At 46.6% G+C, this 26478-nt stretch overlaps 2 protein-coding genes across 3 annotated transcripts in view; both read left to right on the forward strand.

Moving 5' to 3' along the window:
- Positions 1 to 13435, forward strand: part of ING5 (inhibitor of growth family member 5) — a 245932-nt gene extending 232497 nt beyond the window's left edge. Inside the window, exon 11 of the transcript XR_007775987.1 lies at positions 13424 to 13435. The gene's annotated coding sequence lies outside the window, so the exon portion shown is untranslated. The remainder of the gene's footprint in view (positions 1 to 13423) is intronic.
- LOC127057043 (D-2-hydroxyglutarate dehydrogenase, mitochondrial-like) lies at positions 1921 to 19345 on the forward strand. Of its 2 annotated transcripts, none has more exons than XM_050965664.1 (6): positions 1921 to 2029; positions 6471 to 6880; positions 12584 to 12641; positions 14752 to 14891; positions 16300 to 16493; positions 18794 to 19345. In XM_050965664.1, exons 2-6 carry the CDS (start codon positions 6478 to 6480, stop codon positions 18809 to 18811), a joined length of 813 nt encoding a protein of 270 aa, XP_050821621.1. In that variant the 5' UTR covers positions 1921 to 2029; positions 6471 to 6477; the 3' UTR covers positions 18812 to 19345. The 2 variants fall into 2 exon arrangements, with proteins under 2 accessions (XP_050821621.1, XP_050821622.1); XM_050965665.1 differs by lacking the exon at positions 18794 to 19345 and adding an exon at positions 17771 to 17988.
- Positions 19346 to 26478: the final 7133 nt, after the last annotated feature.

The raw sequence follows: 26478 nt of genomic DNA on the forward strand, positions 1-26478 counted from the left end.
CTCCAGCTTTTTCCACATCATCTGTCACTAGGTTGCCCCCACACCATTCATTAAGGGTCCCACACTTTCCCTGACCTTTTTCTTGTTGCTAACATACCTGTAGAAACTCTTCTTGTTACCCTTCACATCCCTTGCTAGATGCAACTGCAGTTGTGTTTTGGCCTTCCAGATTACACCTTGGCATGCTCAAGCAATATTTTTATACTCCTCCCTACTCATCTGACCAAGTTGCCACTTCTTGTAAGCTTCCTTTTTGCGTTTAAGCTCATCAGAGATTTCACTGTTAAGCCAAGCTGGTTGCCTGCCATATTTGCTATTCTTTCTGCACATTGGGATGGTTTGTTCTTGCACCCTCAATAAGGCTTCTTTAAAATACAGTCAGCTTTCCTGGACTCTTTCCTCTCTCACATTAGCCTCCCAGGTGATCTTGCCCATGAGTTCCCTGAGAGAATCAAAGTCTGCTTTTCTGAAGTCCAGGGTCCATATTTTGCTACTCTCCTTTCTTCCTTTTGTGAGGATCCTGAACTCAACCATATCATGGTCACTGCTGCCCAGGCTGCCACCCACTTCTACTTCCTCTACCAATTCTTCCCTGTTTGTAAGCAGCAAGTCAAGAGGAAAGTGGCTGCTGGTTGGTTCTGCCAGTAGTTGTACCGGAGAGTTGTCCCCAACACTCTCCAAAAACTTCCTGGATTGTCTGTGCACTGCTGTGTCGGTCTCCTAGCAGATGTCAGGGTGACTGAAGTCCCTCACTAGAACCAGGGCCTGTGTTCTGTAAACCTCAGTTAACTGTCCCAAAAAATCCTCATCTACCTCAGCCTCCTGGTCTGATGGTCTATAGCACACGCCCACCATGATATCACTCTTGTTGCTCTCACTTCTAAACTTAACCCAAAGACTCTCAACAGGCTTTTCTCCAGTTTCATACTGCTCTCTTACATACAGTGCAACTCCTCCACCTTTCCTCCCTTGCCTGCCCTTCCTGAACAGTTTATACCCATCCATGACAGTGCACCAGTTATGTGAGCTACCCTACCAGGTCACTGTTAGTCCAATCACATCATAGTTCTTTGACTGTGCCAGGACTTCTAATTCTTCCTGTTTGTTTCCCAGGCTTCTTGCATTTGTGTACATGCACCTAAGATAACTAGCCAATTGCCCTACATTCTCAGTATGAATCAGGAGGCCCCCCCCATGTTGCACCCAGGGCCGGCTTTAGGAAGTGCGGGGCCCAATTCGAAGAGTTTCGATGGGGCCCCGGCAGGGATGACTTAAAAAAAAAAAACACATGTAAAAAAAACACGTGGGGCTTGTACTCACCGGGCGGTGGTCCGAGTCTTCGGCGGCACTTTGGTGGCGGGTCCTTCACTTGCTCCAGGTCTTCGGCAGCACTGAAGGACCCCCCGCCGAAGTGCCGCTGAAAACGCGGAGTGCCGCCAGGTGAGTAAGAATTAAAAAGGCACCTCTAGCCAGGGAAGGGATTCTCACTAGGCGTGGGGCCCTCTTAGGCGCGAGGCCCGATTCGGGGGAATTGGTGGAATAGGCCTAAAGCCGCCCCTGGTTGCACCCGCCTCCTCTCATACAGAGATGACTTCAGTCTGTGCCGCCTGCTGGGGGGTGGCGGGTGCGCGCCAGAGGAGCTATGAGAGCCACATCAGGACAGGGAAGGAAGCCCAGGCTGGTGGAACCAGTAGGACCCCAATATATCAGGTGGCACCAGGCGAGGGTCTAACCCATCACACCCAGCCTCTGCCCCCATCCTGACCCCTTCGGCACCGGCACGTGCCTGGGGGGGGGGGCTGCGCTGGCGCAGTTGTGCGCAGTTGTAGCGCTTTGCCTCACCGCTCCTGGCCTCACCCGCTTCGCTCTGACTCCTGGCCCCGCCCCGTGGGTCCCACTCTAACAAGGCGGCCTGGGGGGCAGGACTTTCTCAGGAAACCGTCGCTCGGTTTCTGGTCGGCTGGACGCAAAGCGGTCGGGGGCGCCTTTGTGTGACGTGGCGGGCGAGGCGGCCGCAGACCCGGGCTCGGTAAAATAACGAGTGGCAGGTGTCGCGCGAGCACTACGGGCAGGCGACGTGCTACAGCCTCGCGCGGGTAGCAGCGTGGAATGTTCCGGCCCCTTCCGCGCCGTAGGGCAGTATCCCTCTCCGACCCCCCCCATCTTGGCAGCGTGCATCCCCCTCCCCCCGCCGAGGCACTGTGTAATGTCCCCCCTCCCCCCGCCGAGGCACTGTGTAATGTCCCCCCCACCTCTGAGGCAGTTTGCAGTTTTCTCTCTCCGACCTCCCCATATCTTAGCAGTGTGCGTCGTCTCCTCCCCCCCAGGCAGTGTGCAATGTTCCCCTTCTGCCCCCCCCAGGCAGTGTGCAGTAGTCCCCCTCTGCCCCCCCCCATGTCTTGGCAGTTGCGTTGAACCCCCACTGAGGCAGTGTGCAGTTTTCCCCCTCTGGACCCCCCATGTCTTGGCAGTGTGCGTCCGTTCCTCCTTGCCCCTCCCCCGAGGCAGTGTGCAATGCTCCCTCTGCCCCCCAATGCCTTGGCAGTGTGCAGTGTGATAGTCATGGTCCATGCCTGTTGTCTGGGAATGCTGACCAGGACACACACTCCCCTACAGCACACACAAACAGACCTGTCTTGGCATGCCAAGCTGCATGCTTGCTGCCATGCACCTGCCAGATGGTAGACCAGTGCCATGAGTATCTACGTATGGCAGGACTCCACTGTAGGAAATTAGGATGTATCCCATGTGGCCATTTAATAAAAAGGAGAGATTCTTAGCGTGAAAGCGTTTCTCAGCTGTATGTTCCATTTTGCCATCTCCCCAAACACATACAAAAGAGTTTCCCAGTGACAGCTGGGCACATCCTGAAACAGCTGCCTCTGAACATACAGATTCCAATGGGAAAGCTCAGCTTTTCCAAAATCCCCTCACATGTCCTGTGTGAAAGGCTGAGCATCTGAGCAGGCAGATGTTTTGAGTTGGTAGCAAAGTTACTGGAGTAGCAGGTTCTTATTCACACCAAAGTAAATAAAATAGAAGATGGGTCAGGTTATATATATATATATTACTGTTTAAACCTTGTTTTAAAAAGTAGCAAACTTGTTAATTTTATTCTATTTACGTGCTACACACATTTTTGTCCTGCTGTCCAATTCAGTGTCTACTACCATTCACTTTGGGGGGTTCTTTTCTCAGCATAACCACATGGGCATGCTTATTGGGCCTGAATCAACATAGGAACTCAGTTTTCTCACATTTTCTGTGGGCAATGGAGCCAGACCCCTTGTAAATGCTGCATTTTGACATTGGCTTGTGGGCATTTAGCTATATGTTGGAAGTGGGAGGAGGAATGCAAACTTGTCAGCAATTAATGCCATGGACAAATGAGTATACACTTGATGTGTCCTATTTGTCCTATTTCCCTATAAAAGTCCTATTAAATGATCTAGAAGGGGAGATAGCTAGGCAGTATTTTTTGTTTATATATAACCAAAGTTTTACCTTGCTTCTGAAACTGATTAGTTATAATCAATCAACTTATTCCACTGAGCGTCCAAGCACTTTCACTGGTTTATTCACATCACATCCAGCTCTCCAGTATATCATTGAAACTTGCTGTTTGTACAAAGAAAGATGATGGTTGACATTTTAATCAGTGTTTAATACTGGTATTGTAAAAATTGGTAATGAAAGCAGAGAGGATTTCTTTGTTTGACTTATCAGTTTGCACTAAGTCTTTAGTTCTTCCACACCCACACCCTTTCACTGATCACTGGAGAGTAGTTAACATCTGCTCCTTGTTTTTGTGGAGGGGCACCTGAATTGCAATTTGTATCCAACCAGCCCCCAAATGGTGTTGGTCAGATATGTGTTCTTTGGATTCTTACAGATTAATAAGTGTCCCAATTTATAGATTCTTGCAAATGTACCCAGTGTCATGGGAAACACACAGACGAGTCTGATTCTCAACTGCATTGTGCCTTGGAGTGGAGAATCAGGCTTCAGGAGTTTATATCTGGGTATCTTCTCAAGGGCAAGATGCAAGGGAAAAGCAGGCTTGAGCTATGGGTAGAATTTGTGAAAAAGACCTGTCATGTCATGTGCAGCATAAGGGCTGAGGGCATATGTCCTCAGGAAGCAGCACATGAATAGGTGCATTAAATATGAAGCTCTGTCCTTCATTGACAACAGTTTTGAAGGACCTTTACAGCCATTATAATACATGCATTTCTCAATGAAAGATATGATATATCATGTATATTTCATTGGGAATTTTCAGTAATACTGTTAGAGAGTTTATTCCTTCACTCTCACACTTCTCTGGTCCTTCTCACATGAACAGAGAGCAACAATACCCCAAATCCAAAGGTGCAAACAATTCAATGTTTATTGGAGTGAACTTCCAGCAAGCTTAAATCCAAGTTCCTTTTTCCTTACTTTCGAATCCCAACTTACTTCTTGTTTGCCCCTAATTTATATAGTAATATTTTCAGCTATACCTTCTATGACGGGGGCTGCCCGTGGGAGGCAGCTGAGGTCACTCAATCAGGGTGAACCGCAAACAAAATGGGGCAGACAAACTCCAAATGCTGGTGGTTATTCCAATACTTAGATTTACTAAGCCAGCACAAAACAGCTTCTATAGTACCTCACTGGTTACTTAGAAGTCCAAACCATGCAGTTCCCTTAAAGTACCCAGCCTCAGGCCTCCGTCCAGACACACCTGTCAGATATATGATGATGGTTCCTGAAATCTTATCTTATCTCATCATATAAAAGAAAAGGTTCTTCCAATCCCAAAGGATCAGCCACATACCCAGGTTCAATCATAACTTAGATCTTACCAACAATACACGCTACAGCCAATTCTTATTAACTAAGCTAAAATTTGTTTAAAAAGAAAAGAGAGAGAGTTGGTTAAAAGATCAATATACAGACAGACTTGAATTCCATTCTTGAGGTTCAGATGCACAGCAGAGATGAGCTTGTAGTTGCCAAAAGTCCTTTTAGAAATAGTCCATAGGTTATAGTCCAATTTCCATATTCAGGGTGGCTCCAGTTAATGACTGGGGATCTCAATCCTTGTGGCTTAAGGTTTCCCCCTCTTGAAACCCAAAGCAGATCTGAGATGAAGAAGGATCGTGTCCCAGGCTTCTTATACATTTCCAGCAGCCTTTCAGCCTGAGAAAACAATAGGCTTAACTCCTTCTCCCAAACATCCTGGCAATTAGCACAGAGTAATTTATCCATTAAACAGTTCAGATGCAGGTTACCATAACCTTCAAAGAGACATATAGACAATAATACTATTTCACTCAAGTATCATCTTAAATGGTAATATTCCTTTTTTGATCTTTGAATTAAAACTATAGCAATAGACAAGACTTGTTTGCTTACATCACAAGACCTGAGCAAACACCTCCCCTTCTACCTCTAACAATGCAGACTTGCATTCCAAAGCTCTGTTCATTTACATATCTTCCTAACCAGTCCTTAAGGTTCACCCACGGGTCAGGTCAGTCGGTGAGGTGAGTTAATTAACTCTTTCTGGCCCTGTCACCTTTCAATGAGATATTATATTACACTTATAACGTCACACCTTAACCAGTCATTCTACTAAAATTTACCTAACCAATCCTAACATTGTAACATGATTAGCTAACCAATTATATCCCACCACCTTAATTAGTTTACACCCAGCAAAATTAATTATACAGCAGACAGAAACAATTACAGAACCAGACAGAGAACATGCAAAAAACCATACAAAACAATACAGAAGTGAGGATTTCACAACTACATCTATACGGACATAAGGGTTTTACAACTACATCTACACAGACGTGAGGGTTCTCCGGCTGTGTCTATTGATAAGTGAGTTCTTACCAGACAGAAAACTATCAAATTACATTTCTTTTTACATGTTCTAAGCTCTTCCCTTTCTCTGGAGGTGATAGTTCGGCTCACCTTCCTAACAGCCCCAGATTGCCTTATTTCAATATGACTAAACAGGCCCACAGACTGTCACAGTGAGAGAAGGCCCTTACACAGATAGACTATTATATTGATTCTTTCTTCTATATCTCTATAACTAGCTAAGTGATAAGAATACACCTAAATTCTTAAAGTAAAGGCCAGACATGCTTGAATATCTATATCCTAACAAATACTAGAAGCTTTAGTTTCCCTCTGCTTCCCATATATGATCCTACTTCAGTCTGGATTTTCCTAGATATGAGATGGGTTGACTGTGTACAATAATATAATGATGATCCTGAAACTCTCCTATCTGCAAATAAGAATGACCTTTTACTCCCTACAAGAGCTAGGTTTCCCCTGTAGTTCTGCCTCCATAAAGAACAGTAGCAAGTCAGTTAGTTGAAAAATCTAGTTTTTTTATGCATACGGGACATGGAGAGCAGCAGGAAGAATCGAAACTGGGTGTTAATCCTCTGTTTGCATTTCAGGGCAACCATGACAGTTTCCTCTCTCGTCCAGCTTCGTTTGGTTTGGTGCTGTTGGACCCTACCAAGATGGCAGATGAACGGCCATAAGAAACCCTTGGCAGTGTGGACCAGTGCTACTGCTCAGTGGACACTTAAGCAGAAGAAACTAGCAGAGCTATACAGGATACCAATGTCCAGGCCATCCATCTTATCAGGCACTAGTCTGCTGGGCAAGCGAGCTCTCTCTACAACTTCCAGCAGCCCCAAGGAAGTGATGCTGACTAGTGAGCAGTATGGTGTGAAGAGGCTGCCTTTCTCTCATGTTTCTGATAGTGATATAGCCTTTTTTGAGCACCTTATACCTGGCAGAGTCATCACAGACCCAGATGAATTGAGACTGTTCAATGTGGACTGGCTGCAGTCAGTCCGAGGTAGGTGTTTTAACATTTTGACACACCCTACCCCCTTTTACCTATGATTAGCAGTATATAATAGCAGCTATAAAAAATAGCAAAGTCTTTCTTGTATTTATTTTCTTTCCAAAAACCTGCTTCCCTTTTTAATAAAACTATTGGATATACTCAACCTTTAAGAGTTTATTCTAATAGTTTTATAGCCATCTATTCCACTGAGCCCTATATTGAAAAATCTGCAGGCAAAAACATCAACTCCAGTGCCAAGTTTGTGCTGCTGCTTATTTATACAAATCCTACAAAATCAGGTTTGGTTATTAGAACTGGTGGAAATTTTTCATTAAAAAATACTTTCCTATGAATTTTTTTTTGGTCAAAACTCTCAATTTTGTCAGAATTTTTCACTGGAACAAAAAGTATTTCCTAATCAGCTCTTGGTTAACTGTTAAATTATGTTTTTGTTTACATATACCCAAAGTTTTACCTTGCTTTTGAAATGGTTCATTTTATAGTGAAATTCATCCACTAAGCAGTCAATTATGTTTTAATTGATTCTTTTAAAGTATCATATCTACCTTAAGAATAAGAGTGTTTGTTTGAAATATTCAAATTGTCAAATCTTTCTTTGATTATCCTAAAGATGGAGCTATTGGATCCCTGTATATTTGTGAGAGCTCTATAAAGTACTTGCCTTGTATCATCATTAAACTCACTGACCCAGTGAGTATTTAGAACAAGGTGTTAAAATACCTTACAGTAGAGTATGATTCTTCAGTCTTCAACACAGCGGATTTATTTTTGAGAAGGTGATTGTTATTGGAGTTCTCTTCTCTCCACTTATTTATTCTCTTAGCATGGAAAATGGCATAGTTTTCCATGGTTGCCAATGCCAAGTCAGTGAAGCAGAACGCCGGACTGAGCAGAGCTAATTTAGGAAATTTAAGATTTGCTTCTGTGGAGAAGACCAATGATTACGGCCCTAGCAAATTCATGATCCATTTTGGTCAATTTCATGGTCATAGGATTTTTAAAATAATAAATTTCATGATTTCAGCTATTTTAATCTAAAATTTCACAGTGTTGTAATTGTAGGCATCTTGACCCAAAAAGGAGTTGGAGGGGGGGTACTGCAAGATTATTGTAGGGGGTGTTGTGGTATTGCTACCCTTACTTCTGTGCTGCTGCTGGTGGCAGCGCTGCCTTCAGAGCTGGGCAGCTGAAGAGTGGCGGCTGCTGCCAACTCTGAAGGCAGAGCTGCCATCAGCAGCAGCACAGAAGTAAGGATGGCATGGTATGGTATTGTCACCCTTCTGCTCTGCTGCCTGCAGCGCTGAGCCCTCAGTCAGCAGCCACCACTCTCTGGCCTCCCAGCTCTGAAGGCTGCAGCACAGAAGGGTGGCATGGTATGGTATTGCCACTCTTACTTCTGCACTGCTGCTAGTAGGGCACTGCCTTCAGAGCTGGGCATCCAGTCAACAGCTGCCACTCTGCGGCCACCCAGCTCTGAAGGCAGCACAGAAGTAAAGGTGGCAATACTGTGACACCTCCCACCCCCAAAATAACCTTCCAACCCCCAGCAACTCCCTTTTGGGTCAGGACTCCCAATTTGAGAAACACTGGTCTCCCCTTGTGAAATCTGTATAGTATAGAGCAGTGGTCCCCAGCCTTTTCGTCTGGCGGGTGCCAGACGAAAGACCATGGCGATGGTGGAGCATCCGCTGAAATGCCGCCGAATTTCTGTGGCGTTTCAGCGGTGACGCCTCTCGATGACTTCACTTGTCGGCGGCAAGTGGCGTTGTTGAGAGGCATCATCGCCGAATTTCTGCAGCGTTTCGGTGGTGACGCCTCTTAATGATGTCACTTGGCGGCAAGTGGCATCGATGAGAGGCGTCACTGCTTAATTTCTGCTGCGTTTCGGCGGCAACGCCTCTCGATGGTGTCACTTGCCACCGACAAGTGACGTCATCGAGAGGCGTCACTGCCGAAATGCTGCAGAAATTCGGTGGGGTTTCGGCGGATGCTCGACCGTTGGCCAGGACGCGGGCACATTTAGATGCATGGCACCCGCAGGCACCACGTTGGGGACCCCTGATTTAGAGTAAAAACACACACAAGACCAGACTTCATGGCCTGTGATGCGTTTTTGATAGCAGTGAATTTGGTAGGGCCCTACCAACGATTTACCTAGTTTGTTACCCTGCTTTTTCTATGTGTACAGTACTTCAGCGAGAAGTGAAAGTCATCCATTATTACATCTGGCCAGTTATCCAAGTTCTGTGGGAAAAATTCCAGCCACATGAGAGCTGCTATTTGCCAAAACTATTGCTATTTAATGTCTTATTTTTCTGACCATCGCTTGTCCTCACCATAGCAACATACTCTAATTGTAAAATGAGAATAAAGATATTTACCTTTTTAGTAAAGTGCTTGGGGAGCTATAGATAAAAAACACTATATAAGAGCTCAGTATTATTACTGTTATTATAGGACACTGCTCGCTTTGCAGCCCATCAATGTCATTTCTGATCACTAAGGCCTGGTCTACACTCAGTCGGGGAGGGGGTGGGGGCGTCGATCTAAGATAGGCAACTTCAGCTATGAGAATAGGGTAGCTGAAGTCGACGTATCTTAGATCGACTTAGAATCACTAACTTCACGTCCTCATGGCGCAGGATCGATGGCCGCCACTCAGGGGCGGCAGGTTACTTGGGCTCGAGGTGCCCGAGCACCAGGAATATTCAAGGCTGGGGGCTGTGCTTCACCCATATTTGGAGCTGGGTTTCTCCCCTGGCCCTGCCTGGAGCGGGCCCCGCCCCCGCCTTGGAGCTTCTCTGCCTGGAAAAAAACAGCCCATGCCTCTCTCCCTTGCTTGTGCTGCCAGCTGCCTGCCGCTGCTTCTGCCTAAGGCTATAGAGAGCAGCGGCCGGCAGACTGTTGGAGTAGCTCAGGAGGGGGAAGGGGAGAGAGGAAGTGGGAGGAAGCACATGCCTGCTTGGGAGCCCTCTGTCCTGTCCCCTGGCACCCACCTGGAGGAGATGCCAAGGGGACTTCCGGCCAGGAGATGGACATCTGGGGTGGACCTCACTCACCTGAGCAGCTGCTGGGGCTTCGGTGAGGTTTGACCCTGTGATCCACCCCCCCCCCCTGCAGCCCCCACTCCTGCCCAGTGCTGGGCAAGGGGCAGCCCCATTCTCAGTCGGCTAGGGTGAGGGGCAGCAGGCTGCAGCAGGGGAGGAAGGAAGCTGCATGTAAAGGCAGTTCTCTTCCCTCCCCCTAGCACCCACCCACCCACCACAGGGGAGATGGGGGAGGGGAGCTTCCTAGACCTGAGCAGCTGGGGCTTGGGTGAATTTTGTGAGACCTTGCCCCCACCTAGCCACCACCCTGCAGTTCTCACTCCTGCCCCATGCTGGGCAAGGGGCAGCCCCATCCCCAGTGAGGCTATAGTGAGGGGCAGCAGCAGGGGAGGCCCACGTGATGGCAACCCTCCCCCCCACCCGTTATCCATCATAGGGGAGGAGTGGGGGCTTTCTGGACCTGAGAGAGTCCCTGGGAGCATGTGCAGTGACTGTGGTGCAGAGTGAGTGTGCTGCCGGAGGGGGGGTTGGGAAGAGGAGGGGTCCCTCCCCTGGAGCTTGCTGCTGCCAGTTGGGGGAGAGGAATCCTCTCTGGCCCTAGCCCTGGGGCAGCCTGTCTGCACCCCAAGTTCCTTATCCCCAGCTCTGCTCTACCCCAGAGCCTGCACCCCCAGCACCCCAACCCTGAGCATCCTCCTGCAGTGTGAACCCCTCATCCCCAGCCCCACTCCAGAGCCCTCACTTGAGGGGAAAAACATGCAACTTAAATATGGTGGTCAGTTTGGAGTATCATTGTGTTTAGCACAATACTTGATTATTTTACACCCTTTAAAGTATATAACTAGTCGTATACAGTGGGAATGTTCTTACTGTTTTCTCTGAATACTGTGTGGGTTCCTCAGTTTCCCCTATGCATTTCTCAAGGATCTAGATGGTGGGATATGGGAGCGTGATTGTTGTAGAGCCCTAGAGGGCCAGTGTGATGCCATCTGCACAGAGAATGGCCAAAACCCTGTCTCCAGGCAACTGATGGCCTGGGCCGCTCTCCTGCAAGGTGCCAACTGAAGATGTTGGAGAACAAAGAGATCAGGTGGCCTCCTAATGCCTGGAAAAGAGACAAAGGCCAGAGGAGGGAGTGTCAGTGCCTGTGCGGACTTCTGGGAAGCGCATGGCGTGGAAGGGGATGCTGGGATGCTCTGGAACTATTCCATACAAAGCCAGTCAGGACTCTGGGGGAGCCTCCTCTCTCTGAGCAGACTGTCTCCAGGGCAAGAAGCTTACACCTTCCTGGGTCTAACCTCAAAGCATTCAGCATGCCCTTCCACACCTTGCGCTTTCCACAGCGAGTCTGCCCAGGGAGGTCCTGGGGCAACCAGAGGTCCCTGCACCCCAACTCTGCAGTCAGACGTGACTCTCAGCCAGCCGGTAAAACAGAAAACTTATTAGATGACAGGAACATGGTCTAAAACAGAGCTTGTAGGTGCAGAAAACAGGACCCCTCAGTCAGGTCCATTTTGGGGGGTGGGGAGCCTAGACCCAAGTTCTGGGCCTCTCCCCATTTCCCCAGCCAGCTCCAAACTGACACTCCCTCCTCCGGCCTTTGTGTCTCTTCTGGACAAGGAGGCCACGTGATCTCTTTGTCCCCAACACCTTCAGTTGGCACCTTGCAGGGGAAACTGAGGCACCCACACAGTATTCAGAGAAAACATCAAGAATATTCACACTTCTTCACAACAGGTGCACAAAATATAATACTGTATATTGAAGCAGACAAGTGCTGCTTCTGACTTTCCACTTTTAATTGACCCTTGTAATCTTGTGGTGCCTATGCGTTGTAGCTTCATTTTATATCGGCTTACAGGGCGAGAGCGGGGAGGCACCACCATTTTGGGCACCACCAAAAATTATACAAACCTGCCGCCTATGCCGCCACTCCCCCATCAACTTTGCTTCTGCCTCTCGCCGAGCTGGAGTTCAGCAGTCAACAGGAGGGTGATCAGGGATCCATTTATCACGTCTACACTACACGCGATAAATTGATCTCTGATAGATGGATCAGTACCCACCAATCCAGCAGGTAGTGTAGACCAGGGATAGGCAACCTGTGGCACATGTGCCAAAGGCGGCACGTGAGCTGATTTTCAGTGGCACTCACACTGCCCGGGTCTTGGCCAGTGGTCTGGGTGGCTCTGCATTTTAATTTAATTTTAAACGAAGCTTCTTAAACATTTTAAAAACCTTATTTACTTTACATACAACAATAGTTTAGTTATATATTATAGACTTATAGAAAGAGACCTTCTTAAAACATTAAAATGTATTACTGGCACACAAAACCTTAAATTAGAATGAATAAATGAAAACTTGTGACACCGCTTCTAATAGGTTGCCAAGCCTTGGTGTAGATGTACCCTGAGCTTGGTTACTATTGGAGCATTGCAGGAACGTGTTTCTTCCATGATTTTCCCTGTGCTGCTAAACCAGGGAACAAGTAACCTCACCTCATAATTGAAGCTCATGGTGCAGATGACCCTGACATGTTCTGTTGCCACTAGTGTCAGAAATACCAAAAGATGCTGGGTTTTTCTTTTTTACCACAATCTTTGCTTCAGATTGATTTTACCATACCTTGCTTTCATTGCAGGCTGCAGTAAGATGTTACTGAGGCCACGGACAGCAGCAGAGATATCTGAGATTCTCAGGTAATTTACATCTTTTTAACTGATCTTTGCTATTTAGTGCTTCTGTTTTGCCATCTCTGAATTCTGTCTTTGCTCTACTCCAACAACTTTCTCATATCATTTGATATTGCTACCAGATTTAATCAAGAAACCAAGGAATGTGCATGGAATGAGCAAATCCAGTCTAACTATGAAAGCTAGACCAAGAGAGCTTTCAGGTGGTTAGAGAAAGGAATGAGTTCCTAACTAGCAGTATGATCACTGAGAACAACTAACAAATGTTATAAATGCCAAATGGGAAACAGCTGGCTCCTCAGATCCACACACCTGTGGCCCTGATTAGAAAATCCTTAGTAGTAGTGTGTGGGTGTGTGTGTAGGGGGCAACGTCTCATCATTAGTGATTTCTCTGCTCCACTGAACTGACCTAATTGGAAACAGTGCCAGCTGCAGAAAAGGACAACCCTCAGAAGGTCACAACAGGCTCAGGCTGAAGGAGAAAAATAGCTAAAGGGGAAAAAGGAGATTAGGAGAACAAAAGGAAAATAAAATAAGAGATTCAAAATAAATCCTAAAAGAGAAACCTTTGGCCTGATGCCAGCTTCAAAGAGCTCCTAAACCTGAAGGTTTGATCCTGTATCCACTGAAGTCAATGACAATACTCCTCTCGGTGTCACTGGGTATAGAATTGAGCCCTAATTTAGCAGCAGTACACAGGCTTACCACTTGGTGGTTCAGACAATTAAAGGTTGATCCCATTTTACAACAGTGTATGAACCCAATACCAGGTGTGTTACAGCAAAGTGTAAAGTTATCCTAAAACCTTCTACCATCAAGGTCTGCATTTATGAAATATTTCCTAGTACACTGCAGCTTTGTACACTTAATACAACTAGAACTTGCAGGATTCAGGATGTTTCTTGGTTCAGCAACAAAAGAACAGCATATTTTCCTAGTTCTAAAAGGTTTTCGAGGAGATTTTTAAAGTGCATTAGTTACAACAAGAGAAACTAAAAATATTTTTACATAACTAGATAGTCCTTATCCTGAGATGCGTCACAGCTCTGTAAGAACTGATTGTGGCACTTTACCTTCTTGAAGGCCCCTTGCTAGTCAGCAGCTGTTCCTGATAGTATCTTGTATTCCCTCTAAGGGCCTGAATTGGCCTTCTGTTCTTAGTCCTTCCTTAATCCTCTACCCTGTTCATGTGTATGAGGTCTAAGCAGAGAATTAACTTAGACTGCAATTTTGGAATTAAATTGTAAACTCTGTGGAGCAGAGACCTGCCTTTTCACTTATTCTGTAAGATGCCCCACACACATCCATAGTGCTCTATAAATAAGGCTACGATGAGCTCACAGAAGTCACGGATTCCGTGACTTCCATAGGCCTTTGTGACATTTTCTAACCTGGGGCTGGAGCTCCCAGCCAGCCCTGCCCCCACAGCTCCCAGCCATCACCCTGGTGGGGGGAACCCACAGCTGCCCAACTGTGGTGGGTGGCCGGTGGACCCCGCAGCTGCCCAACCATTTCGCACGGCAGGGGACCTCCCTGCAGCTGCCCAGCAATGGCAGGCAGCGGGGGAACTCCCTGTAGTTGCCCAGCGGGTGGCCGACAGATGCTGCAGTTGCCTAGCACTGGGGGATCTCCCTGCTGCTGCTCAGTCCCACAGGCAGGGGGCCCTGGAGCTCCCACACACCGCTGTGCTGAGGGATCTGGGAGCCTCAGCAAAACCAAAATCCCATGCAATAAGGTGGAAAGAACACACAGCAGTGTGATAAAAATGTGCTAACAAAGGTAGCTACATGAACAATTAGTTTCTAAAAGGAGTTGACTGCTGTTTGGGGTAAAAATATTGTATTGTACAACAAACTACAAAAAAGGGGATGGTCCTGCATTTATATTCCTTTATCCAAGGCCTATTGGCATCAGCAGGATTTGTGCTTTCTCACTCTCTATCTGAAACTGACCATTCATCTCAAATTCAGCTTTTAGGACTGAAACAATTTGCTTTATTGAGGATACCCAATTCATCCAACTGCATGTGAGAACAAATCTCCCAGAGGCATGAAGAAGGGAAGTGGGACATGGCTCTGAGCAGTGTGATTGCTGAACAATGTGTTCCCTTTCAGGTATTGTAACAAAAGGAAGTTGGCAGTAAACCCCCAGGGAGGTAACACTGGCCTTGTAGGGGGAAGCGTTCCTGTCTTTGATGAGATTATCATCTCCACAGCTCTGATGAACCAGGTCATCAGCTTCAACAGTGTGTCTGGTAAATATATTTCTTCTAATGTAAAAGGGCTCATCTTTTAATCCTGTGAAAGCTACCCTCCTTCTGAGAGGTGCTTAGTATAGTATCAGCAGGGATTCAAACCAGCAGCACCACCTCGAGGAGGCAGCAGGGGCTTCCTGAATCCAGGATTCTTCTGATATTGTTTCTGATAGTACATGGAGACTAGGGGAAGGGAGAGGAGTACCTGCACTCATCTCAGTATCTGTTTAAGAAATCCAGATGGGATACTATCTGGATCTGATAGTAAAGGATAGGACATAAATCACAGTGGTATTGAAGAAAGGATCTGCCAGGTTTATGGCCAGTCTGCACTGGCATTTGTGGAGGAGAGAAATGGAAAAAGTATGCATATGTGGTTGGACATGGGGAATGAGAAAATCTCTTGTTGATTTGAACATTTAAGTTCTTAAAAAGTTGAAGTAAGGGAAAATTAAAGGGAGAGAAATATTTGGTACCCCTGTGTTCCAGATACCAATCCAGGGCTTTCTCCTCTTGAAGTCAGTGTCAGAATTTCCATAGACTTTAGTAGGAGGGTGTAGCGATGCAGACTCACCCCTGCGGCACCTCCTGCTGGTTGTCTTGGGAATTAGCTCACCAGTCATTGGAGCACCCTCTGCAGGCCAGGTGTCCTGCCTGTCATTTAGCCCCCATGTCCCTCACAGGACCCCTGGGCACCTTTAACTGGGTGCTGCCCCCTGGAAATACCCCAACAGTCTGGATCTCCCCTCCCAGGGAAACCCCCACCCACTATCCCCACTTCGCCTCAGTCTTGGCTGCTGCCCAGTCTCCATCTAGCCCCTGTTCAAATTGTGGAGCAGACTGCAGTATAAGCCACTCATCACAGGCAAGGGGGGTTCGGACCAGCTGCCTCTGCCTACCCATGGTTTGCCCCCTGCAACCCAGTACCTAATGGGCCTCATCAGGACTGCAGCCTGGGGCTTTCCTAGACCAGAGCTTCCTAGCTCCCTTGGCCTTTCCCCAGCCCTGCTCCAATCTGGATTCCCTGCTTAGCACCTTGCAGCCAGGCCCTTCTCCCTCTACAGGCAGAGAGAGACTGCCTGGGCCTCTGGCTCTCAGCCTTTTATAGGGGTCAGCTGGGCCTCATTGAGGCATGGCCCCAGTTGAGCCTACTTTCCCCCAATCAGCCCAGGCTTCTTGCCCCAGCCACAGCCCTCTCTTGGGCTGTTTCAAGCCTCGCAGGGCAGAAGTGGATAACCACCCTGCTACAGAGGGAGATAGAGTCATGAGAAGAATTGTTTTGGATTTGAATTGTACCATCAGGCTAGAAGTGTTGGAGAAAGGGGTGGTCCTAGTTGCTTACAGTTGTCCTGCATCTTTAGGAGACCATTTCTGTGTGTCAAATTGTAGCTTGATTCTTGTGTTTCAGGAATCCTTGTTTGCCAGGCTGGCTGTATTTTAGAGAACCTGAACCAGTATCTTGAGGAGCTGGACTTCATCATGCCACTTGACCTTGGAGCCAAGGGCAGCTGCCACATTGGTGGTAATGTGGCAACAAATGCAGGAGGCCTGAGGCTGTTGAGGTACGGCTCTCTCCGAGGGACAGTTCTGGGACTGGAAGTGGTAAGATGAATGTCTTGTAGCTGCTTTCTGTATCTGAACTTCCTTCCATCCTGTATCCATGCATCCGACGAAGTGGGTATTCAGCCACGAAAGCTCATGCTCCAATACATCTGTTAGTCTGTAAGGTGCCACAGGACTCTTTGCTGCTTTTACTGATCCAGACTAACACAGCTACCTCTCTGATACCAAGCTGGGAGGGGTTGGAAGCACTTTGAAGGGTGGGATTAAAATTCAAAATAACCTTGATAAATTAGAGAATTGGTCAGTAATCAACAAGATGAAGTTTAATAAAGAGAAATACAAAGTTCTACACTTAGGAAGGAAAAATCAAATGCACAACTACAAAATAAGGCATAACTAGCTAGGTGGTAGTACTGCTGAATAGAATCAGGGGTTATAGTGGACCACTAATTGCATACGAGATAACAGTGTGATGCAGTTGTGAAAAAGGCTAATGTAATTCTAGGGTGTATTAACAGGAGTGTGGTGTGTAAGACAGGGGAAATAGTTGTCCTGCTCTATTCAGCACTGATGAGGCCTCAGCTGGAGTAGTGTGTGTCCAGTTGTAGGCCCACACTTTGAGAGAGATGTGGATAAATTGGAGATAGTCCGGAGCTAAGTTCCCTGTAAGTTCCTCACACATCACCTCCATATTGGTGCACATAACAAAATTAATTCTTCACATGGATCTAAAAAATTAGAGAGAACACTGGTCCAGAGGAGAGCAACAAAAATGATAAAAGGTTTAGATAACCCAGACTATGAGAAAAGGTTAAAAAAAACTGGGCATATTTAGTCTTGAGAATTAAAGGCCGAGAGGGGGACCTGATAAGTCTTCCAGTATATGAAGAGCTGTTATAAAGGGGACTGTGGTCAATTCCCCATGTCCACTGAAGGGAGGACAAGAAGTAATGGGTGTTTCAGATTTAGGCCTGATCTACACTAGCCTGTTATTTCAGAATTAGCCAAGTTAATTTGAAAAAAAAAAAAAAAAAGTGATTCTGTCCACACGACCTAACTGGGTTTTTTGATTTAAAGGGCTCTTTAATCCGATTTCTGTACTCCACCTCGGCAAGTGGAGTAGCACTTAAATTGAGGTCGCAATCCCGGGTTAAAGGTATTGTGGACACAATTTGACATTATTGGCCTCCAGGAGCGATCCCAGAATGCTCCCTTGTGACCACTCTGGACAACACTCTTAACTCCGTTGCACTAGCCGGGTGGCAGAAAACCCCCTGGGAGCTTTTGAATTTCATTTCCTATTTGGTCACCATCAGCACAGGTGACCGTCAGCACAGTCCACCGTCACAGGCGATCATGCAGAGTCCACCATCACAAGAGATCACACAGTCCTGGATTCGCAGTCGAGCTCCAGCCTGCTCCAAACGAGAGGCACTGGATCTCATTGCATGTTGGGGAGACGAGTCTGTTACGGCAGAACTACATTCCAAAAAAAGAATGCAAATACATACACTAAAGTCTCCAGGGCCATAACTGAAAGAGGCTTCTCCAGGGACACAGAGCAGTGTCGTACAAAAATCAAGGCGCTCAGGCAAGTGTACCAAAAATCCAGGGAGGCGAACGGTCGCTCTGTGTCACAGCCCCATACATTCCTCTTCTACCGTGAGCTGCATGCAATTATGGAGGGTGACACCACCGCTACCCCACCACTGTCTGTGGACACCTGCAAGGGGGGAGTTGCACAGAGCGAGGAGGAAGAGTCATTGGAGGACGAAGAGGAGGAGGAGGAGGACAGTGCACGGGCAGCAAGTGGGGAATGCATTTTCCCCCCTAGCCAGGAACTATTCTTAACACAGAAGCCAGTAGCCTCCCCCCACTCCTAAGATGGGCTCCCGGACCATGACCCTGGAGAAGGTACTTCAGGTGAGTGGGAACCTGATCGGAGCCACGCGGTGGGGGGTAGGGGGTAAATGCAGCCTCGCTGGTCTGTTCACATTTAGTTTAAAGGGCTCATCCCTGCTCAGAGCCTCATTGGAGCCACGCAGTGGGTGTGGGGTTGGGGGAGGGGTGTTGTGTGAAGCGATCATCCCAGAGAGCCTGCAGTCCCTCCTTTTATGTGGCAAACCCACCAGGCATTGCTTGCTTTGGGAAAGAGGGCCCAGCAGTTTGAAAGCTTTGAAATGAATGTAGAAGAAGCAGAACCCCGTGTGCCCCTAGGCTGCCTGCAAGCTGAATTCTGTTGCCTGGCCATGTGATGGCTTACTCACACCAAAGTGTCCCCTTTGTTCTCTGAAATATATCTTTTTAAAATACTACCCTCCTCTTTTCTCCTCCCGCAGGTGCAAATGTTTCAATGAGGCCCCTATCTACTTCATCCCAGAGGCTGGTCCGGATTAGAAGGCGGAAAAAACAAACTCGGGACGACATGTCCACCAAGCTCATGCAGTCCTCCCGCACTGATAGGGCCCAGCTGAATACATGGAGGCAAAAAATTGCAGAGTCCTGTAAAGCAGTACAGGAATATGAAGAGAGGAGGGACGCACACGATGCGAGCAGGCAAGATGCTGTGGTCAAGCTCATGGGGGAGCAAACTGATATGCTCCATTGTATGGTGGATCTAATGCAGGAAAGGCAACAAGACCACAGACTGCCGCTGCAGCCCATGTATGACCTTCCTCCTCCTCAGGTTCCATAGCCTCCTCACCCAGATGTCCAAGAACACAGCGGGGGAGGCTGCGGGGACCCACACACTCAACCCCAGAGGATTGCCCAAGCAGCAGAAAGGTGGCATATGCAAACTTTTGATTTGGTTTCTGGACATGTCCTTCCCTCCTCCTCCACCCCCCTAACCCAATACCCCCCGCCCATCCTCCTTCTGATTTCTCTCAATGTGTTGTGCAACAAATAATAAAGAACAGTTTTAAAACAATTTTGACTTGATTTCCTTTCATATATTTATATAGGGGGCGGGTAACTTCAAGAGAAACAAACACAACTGTCACACCGTGCCCTGGCCAGTCATGAAACTGGCTTTCAAAGCTTATCTGATGCGCAGCATGTCCTGCTGTGCTCTTCTAATCACCCTGTTGTCTGGCTGTGTGAAATTGGCCGCCAGGCGAGTTGCCTCAACCTCCCACCCTGCTATAAACGTCTCCCCCTTACTCTCACAGATATTGTGGAGCCACAACAAGCAGCAATTACAATTGAAATATTGGTTGTGCTGAGATCTAACAGAGTTAGTAAACTGCACCAGTGCGCTTTCAAACATCCAAAAGCACATTCTATCACCATTCTGCACTTGCTCAGCCTATAGTTGAACTGCTCCTTACTACTGTCCAGGGTGCCTGTGTATGGCTTCATGAGCCATGGCATTAAGGGGTAGGCTGGGTCCCTGAGGATAACTATAGGCATTTCAACATCCCCAACACTAATTTTCTGGTCTGGGAAGTAAGTTGTTCAAACAGACCAGAGTTCCTGAAGATGTGAGCATCATGCACCTTTCCCGGCCATCCCATGTTGATGTCAGTGAAATGTCCCTTGTGATCCACCAGTGCTTGCAGCACCATGGAAAAGTACCCCTTGCGGTTTATGTATTGGCCACCCTGTTGTGCTGGGGCCAAGATAGGGATATGTGTTCCATCCATCGCCCCGCTGCAGTTAGGAAACCCCAGTGCATTAAAGCCACCCACAGTGGTCTGCACATTTTCCAAAGTCGCTACCCTTGATAGCAGCTGGTCAATGATTGCATTGGCTACTTGCAGCACAGCAGCCCCCACAGTAGATTTGCCCACTCCAAACTGATTCCCGACTGACCGGTAGCTGTCAGGCATTGCAAGCTTCCACAGTGCTGTGGCCACCCACTTCTCAACTGTGAGGGCTGCTCTCATTTTGATGTCTCTGCACTTCAGGGCAGGGAACAGCAAGTCACAAAGTTCCATGAAAGTGGCCCTACACATACAAAAGTTTCTCAGCCACTGGGAATCATCCCAGACCTGCAACACTATGTGGTCCCACCAGTCTGTGCTTGTTTCCTGGGCCCAGAATTGGCGTTCCACAGTATGCACCTGGCCCAACGCCACCATGATCTCCCAATCACCACATGCCGTGCTTCTAGTAACATCTGTGTCCATGTCCTCATCAGTATAGTAATCGCACTGTCATCACTTCGTCGCCCCGTTTTGCAGGTACTGCACATACTGCTGGATAATGCATGAGGTATTTACAATGGTCAAAACTGCAGCGGAGATCTGAGTGGGCTCCGTGCTTGCCGCACTATGGTGCCTGCAGGGGTAATCCTGGAAAAAGGGCGCGAAATGTAGGAGAGCTGTTTGGTTCAAGATGGCCGATAAAAGGTGGCAAATGGTTGTCTTCTGTAGCTTTCACGGAGTCAGGAAGCTCGCTAGAGCTGCAAGAGTGGGAGAGCAGAGTTTGCAGCGGAAGCTGCAGCTCAGTTCACGATGGCCGAAAAACGGCGGGGAATTGTTGCTGTCTGTAGCTTCCACAGGAGCCCAGGGCCAACAACATGGAAAAAGCAGCGGAAGCTGTGCAGCTCAGTTCATGATGGCCAAAAAACGGCAGGGAATTGTTGGCTTCGGTAGCTTGCACGCGAGCCCGGGACAGACAACATGGAAAAATTAGCTAGCGATGCAAGAACGGGAGAGCAGAGTTTGCAACAGAAGCTGTTCTGCTCGGTTCACAGTACCTGAAAAAAGGCGGGAAATGGTTAGATAAAAGAGTAGATAGAAAGACGAGAAGATATGCGAGGTGGATTCATAGTACCAGGAGACAGGCGGTGCACCATACTGCATTGTCTGCTGACAGTATGGTATCTGCCGTAGCTTTCCCGGAGGGAGGAACAAGTGACAGCACGGACCCAAAAACACCCGCAAGAATGTTTTTGCCCCATCATGCACTGGGAGCTTAACCCACAATTCCAATGGGCGGCAGGGACTGTGGGAACTGTGGGATAGCTTCCCACAGTGCACCACTCTGACATTCGATGCTAGCCTTGGTACTGTGGATGCACTCCGCCGAATTCAGGCACTTTAGTGGGGACACACAACACCGAATGTATAAAATCGCTTCCGAAAATTTGAATAGAAAAAGTTTGAATTAATTTCGTACTGTAGACATATCCTTAGGTTGGAGTTAGAAAGTTTTTCCTCTTCTCTAAGAGTAGTTAAGCACTGGAAAAGGCTTCCAAGAGAGGTTATGGAATCTCCATCATTGTCCTACCTGTTCTTAAAACCCTTCAAACACCTTTCAGGGATAGTTTAGGTTTACTTGTGTGATGGGTTGTCCCTGGGGTGCTGCCTGGAACTGGCGTACCACTGAGCCCTCTGACCTAGCAGCCTGGGTTCCCTCTCACACTTAGCTGCTGTGACAAGCTGCAAAGCCCTCTAGCCTGCACTTTCGCCAGCATTCATACAGTTAGGGACACACCCAGCTGCAGTTACATGCAAGCTCTCTAACCACCAGCTTCCCAGCCTAGGACCACAGAGCAGTACCGTCCTGCCCTGGTCAAATCTGGCAAGTATATGGGTTTAATGCCCAGTCCGTCTCTCCCTAAATGTGAAGAGCACCATGCACACTTGTGGTAACCAAGACACCTTAGATGCACACTGGTTTGGATTAAAACATAAAATAAGTTTATTAACTACAAAAGATAGATTTTAAGTGATAGCAAACAGATCAAAGCAGATTACCTAGTAAATAAAAACAAAAAAGTTGAGTTTAACATACAGATAGTAGTATATGAATTGGCAAATTTTCACCCTGAGTGATAAACAGGCTGGCAGATTCTTAAGGCACAAGCTGCTTTTGCTTAGCAGCTTTGGTTTCCTAGGTTTTCATACACAGGCTAGAAATCCCTTTAGCCTGGGACCATCACTTCCGCCAGTTCAGTCCAAGTATTGCACCCAATTTTGGGCCCCCAGTTACAGAAAGGATGTGGACAAATTGGAGAGAATCCAGCAGAAGGCAGCAAAAATGATTACGGGGCTGGGACACATGACTTACAAGGAGAGGCTGAGGGAACTGGGGTTATTTAGTCTGCAGAAAAGAAGAGTGAGGGGGGATTTGATAGCAGCCTTCAGTTACCTGAAGGGGAATTCTAAGAGGATGGAGCTAGGCTGTTCTCAGTGGTGGCAGATGACAGAACAAGAAGCAGTGGTCTCAGTTTGCAGTGGGAGAGGTCTAGGTTGGATATTAGGAAAAACTTTTTTCACTAGGAGGCTGGTGAAGCACTGGAATGGGTTACCTTGGGAAGTGGTGAAATCTCTATCTTTAGAGGTTTTTAAGGCCTGGCTTGACAAAGCCCTGGTTGGGATGATTTAGTTGGTGTTGGTCCTGCTTTGAGCAGGGGATTGGACTAGATGACCTCCTGAGGTCTCTTGCAACCCTCATCTTCTATGATGATATAAGGCTGAGGCAGACACCGTGCATGGAAAATGTCAGTGCGAACTATTAAGGTTTGGCAAAATAGGTGGTGCTACCAGCCTATTAGTGAAGTTCAGTTAAAACACAGAAAAGTCTTGGCTGAATGTCTTGTAGTTCTATTAGGCTGTAAAATAGTCTGCTTACTTCTGAAAGTCCTGGTGTTTGGAACATTTAAAGATAGACTGAAAAATTCACTAGTATGTTTATTGTAAAGAACAGTATTGGCGGGGGAAAGGATTACATGACCCAGGTGGTCTTTTTCATCTCTCAGGTGTCTAAGAAGTCAAGGTAATATTTAACTAGAGCATATCTGTTACAAACCCATCCAATCTTGGTTTAAGGGCTCAAATGATGGAGAACTTACTACTTCTGATGATTAATTACCCTCACTGTTTCAAAACTGGCACTTTACTTTCATTGGTTCCATCAGCTGTCCTAAGCTAAAAACTACGTACAATGGCTGATCATGTCCATTGGAGAAAGATCACTGATTGGTATGAAAAACAATCTGTTCTTATTAGTGTAACTGTTCCTTGCTTTTCATGCTACACATGAGCAGAGCATGTATCACTAAGGAAGAGAGGAATTTGTTGGAGCAAAATGGGCACCATGTTGATGAGAGAAAGCTCTCCCTGTCCAAGGCTATGTGGAAGAAGTGATAGGGAAAAAGTGTGAGGAGGGACAACAATTAGAAAAGGAAAAAATAATATAACCACATTGCAGCACTGAGAGGTAGAGCCCTGCAAATTCCGCGGACCATTTTTGTGGATCAGATGTATCCATGCTGGGCTCTCTTGAGAGGTTTGCTGCAGTTTCTTATCATCTTGTCTCTTCACACCAGCTCATCACCTATGTGTATTTGCGTAATGAAGGGTTTATCAGTATTGTTTCTTTGTCCTCTGCCAGGTCCTGGCTGATGGCTCCATTCTGAACTGCTTGGCTTCTCTGCGGAAGGATAATACTGGCTATGATCTGAAGCAGCTTTTCATTGGGTCAGAGGGGACTTTGGGGATCATTACTGCTGTCTCTATCCTCTGTCCACGGAAACCCAAGTCTGTGAATCTGGTCTTCTTAGGTAGGCTCTGTCCCTCTCTCATTCTCTAGCAGTGGTGTTGGTAACCAGAAACAATATGCAATGGTGTTCATACAGTATCAGAGGACCAAGAGACTGATTTGGGATATATTATTGGAGATGAAGCTGCCCTGTGATCCTGGGGGCTGGTTTTTAATAATTTGACTGCTGAAACCAGTGACAGAAGAGGCCGGGAAAGAGTGAGAATTGAGAGAGAAGGTACAAGTCAGTAAACTGCTGTAAACCATCAACTTGATTTTATTTCTAAATAACAAAATGTTTGAGAGAGTTTTTTTGGTGTGTATTAAATACTTGTGGTCACTGGGATTTAGCAAAACTCTCTTATCTGTGGTATTCCTGTCACCATGCCATTGGAGCTTTAGCTTAGCTCTGGCAGGCAAAATGTCATTCACAGGTAAAAAATGTTAAGTAGAAGTGGAGAAGGGAAGGGACCCAGTGTTTAGCTGTGCTGGTTATATTTTGCCTCACCACCCTTCTGGCCCAGACAGATAAGTGGGGAATAGAGATACGGTGCCCTAAACATCTTGATAGGATCCAAGATGTCCTGTTTTTTAAAAATTATTGGCATGAAAAAGACCAGTCTGGTAAGAGTTGCACCTGCATGGTCTACCTACGCTAAACATTTGCCATCACAAACATTTCTAACAGCGTTCTGTGTAGCACACATCATTAATTATTATTTATTGGACCCTGGACAAACTGTTTTGAGGGGGCAGTATTTTTAGTATGCTAGCAGTTTTAATTTTCTCTGTGCTGTTTGTTGTCTTTGGAAAGGTTGTCAGAGTTTCTCTCAGGTTCTTGGAACTTTCACTACCTGCAAAGGCATGCTGGGAGAGATCCTGTCTGCATATGAATTCATGGATGACAAGTGCATGAAATTGGTTGAGAACCACCTCAAACTGTCCAACCCAGTGACAGGTACTAGAATTAATGTACTGTGCATAGACAGGTGTTCTGGAGTATAAGGCTGTGCTATGAACCCAAGTATCTTGATGTTTTATTGTGCTGTTGAAAAAGACATAATATCTTCTGGGGATTTCTTTTGAGAGGAGGTAGGGAATGCTGGGCTAAATACTTAGCTGATCTAAAGAAAGGTCTCTCCAAAGGTGAGAAGGGAGTCCAGTATCCAGGTTCACTGATGTCTGGACTTCCCACACTGTTCCACCACTGCACACCAACCCTGCCATGGAGCAGCTAGTCTCCTGCCTAGGACAAGAGAAGTGTTCAACCTGTATGTTCAATTATTGAGGGGTCTCTCCAGAGATAGCAAAAAGACAGCTTTTCATAGGGACTGTGTCTAGTCCCTTGGAGTAGGAAGGAGGCAGCAACCTAATAAATAACGTGAATAAATTCCAATAACATTATAACATACTTTATCACTGAGCAAACTTCCCTATCTCCCCAGCTTAGTCCCCTGAGACATTCAAACAAACATCACGTGAAACATAATTTTTTTGTATGGGGGAGGCGGAATTTTATTTGAAATTATTGGCCCCATCTCAACAGCAGCTGCTACAATAAAGAGTGATTAAAACAAGGGCAGTGCATAGAGAATCTAATGTAGCATCAAGGCTATAGAGTAGCAGAGAGGGATTCCTCAGAGGGAACCTACGTGAAATGCAGCAGGAAAGGGCAATTTCCAGAATTTTGGACTTTATTTACGTTGGTTAACTGGAAGGAAGCAGTAGATAAGCTGTATGCCTTGTGGCAGAGTTATTTCCGTACAAATGGAAAGTATCACTCTGAAACACTCACTCTCAAACACAAAGCAGATACTTTGACAAGATCAAAAATATTTGCAGAATTTCCAACTCTCGGGGACATAACATCCATTGTGCTCTGTCTAGAGCTCGCTGCAGTCTAGCCAATGCAGAGTGCAGAGCAGCTGTTCGTGAGGGAGTCTTCCCACATATCCCAGCTCTGGAGGCATTCACAGCTATTTCACTCCTGCCTTGGCCAGCAGAATTCTTATAGGGAATGGTGAAAGGATGCTGAAGGTTGGGAAGATCAGTTATCTCAGCCCTCTACTTTATACAAAAGGAGTCACTGTAGAGAATATTCTCAAAATGACCTTTTAATAATCTGAATTAAATCCCTATCTTCTGCTACTGGCTGTTCTCTTGTTCTGTCCTTTCTCGTTTCCAGGAAACCCCTTTTATATTTTAATTGAAACATCAGGCTCCAATTCTGTACATGATGAAGAAAAGCTGAACAACTTCTTGGAACATGTCATGGCCTCTGGTTTGGTGACTGATGGGACTGTGGCCACAGAGGATAAGAAAATAAAGGTGATTCACCATCCAACATAAACACTCATGGAATCATTCTCTATTTGGGTTTGTACTTTATATTGATGAATGGTTAAACAGTTTGTTCTGTGGCTTAGGAGTTCTCAAGTCACTTGACATCAGGAGGAAAACTTGTAGCTTCTTTATATGGTGAAACATATGCCAATATTTTTTTTGGCTGTTTTGCAATGTTCTACCAACATTT

This window comes from Gopherus flavomarginatus, chromosome 8, assembly GCF_025201925.1.
Source record: "Gopherus flavomarginatus isolate rGopFla2 chromosome 8, rGopFla2.mat.asm, whole genome shotgun sequence".
NCBI classification, from domain to species: domain Eukaryota; kingdom Metazoa; phylum Chordata; order Testudines; family Testudinidae; genus Gopherus; species Gopherus flavomarginatus.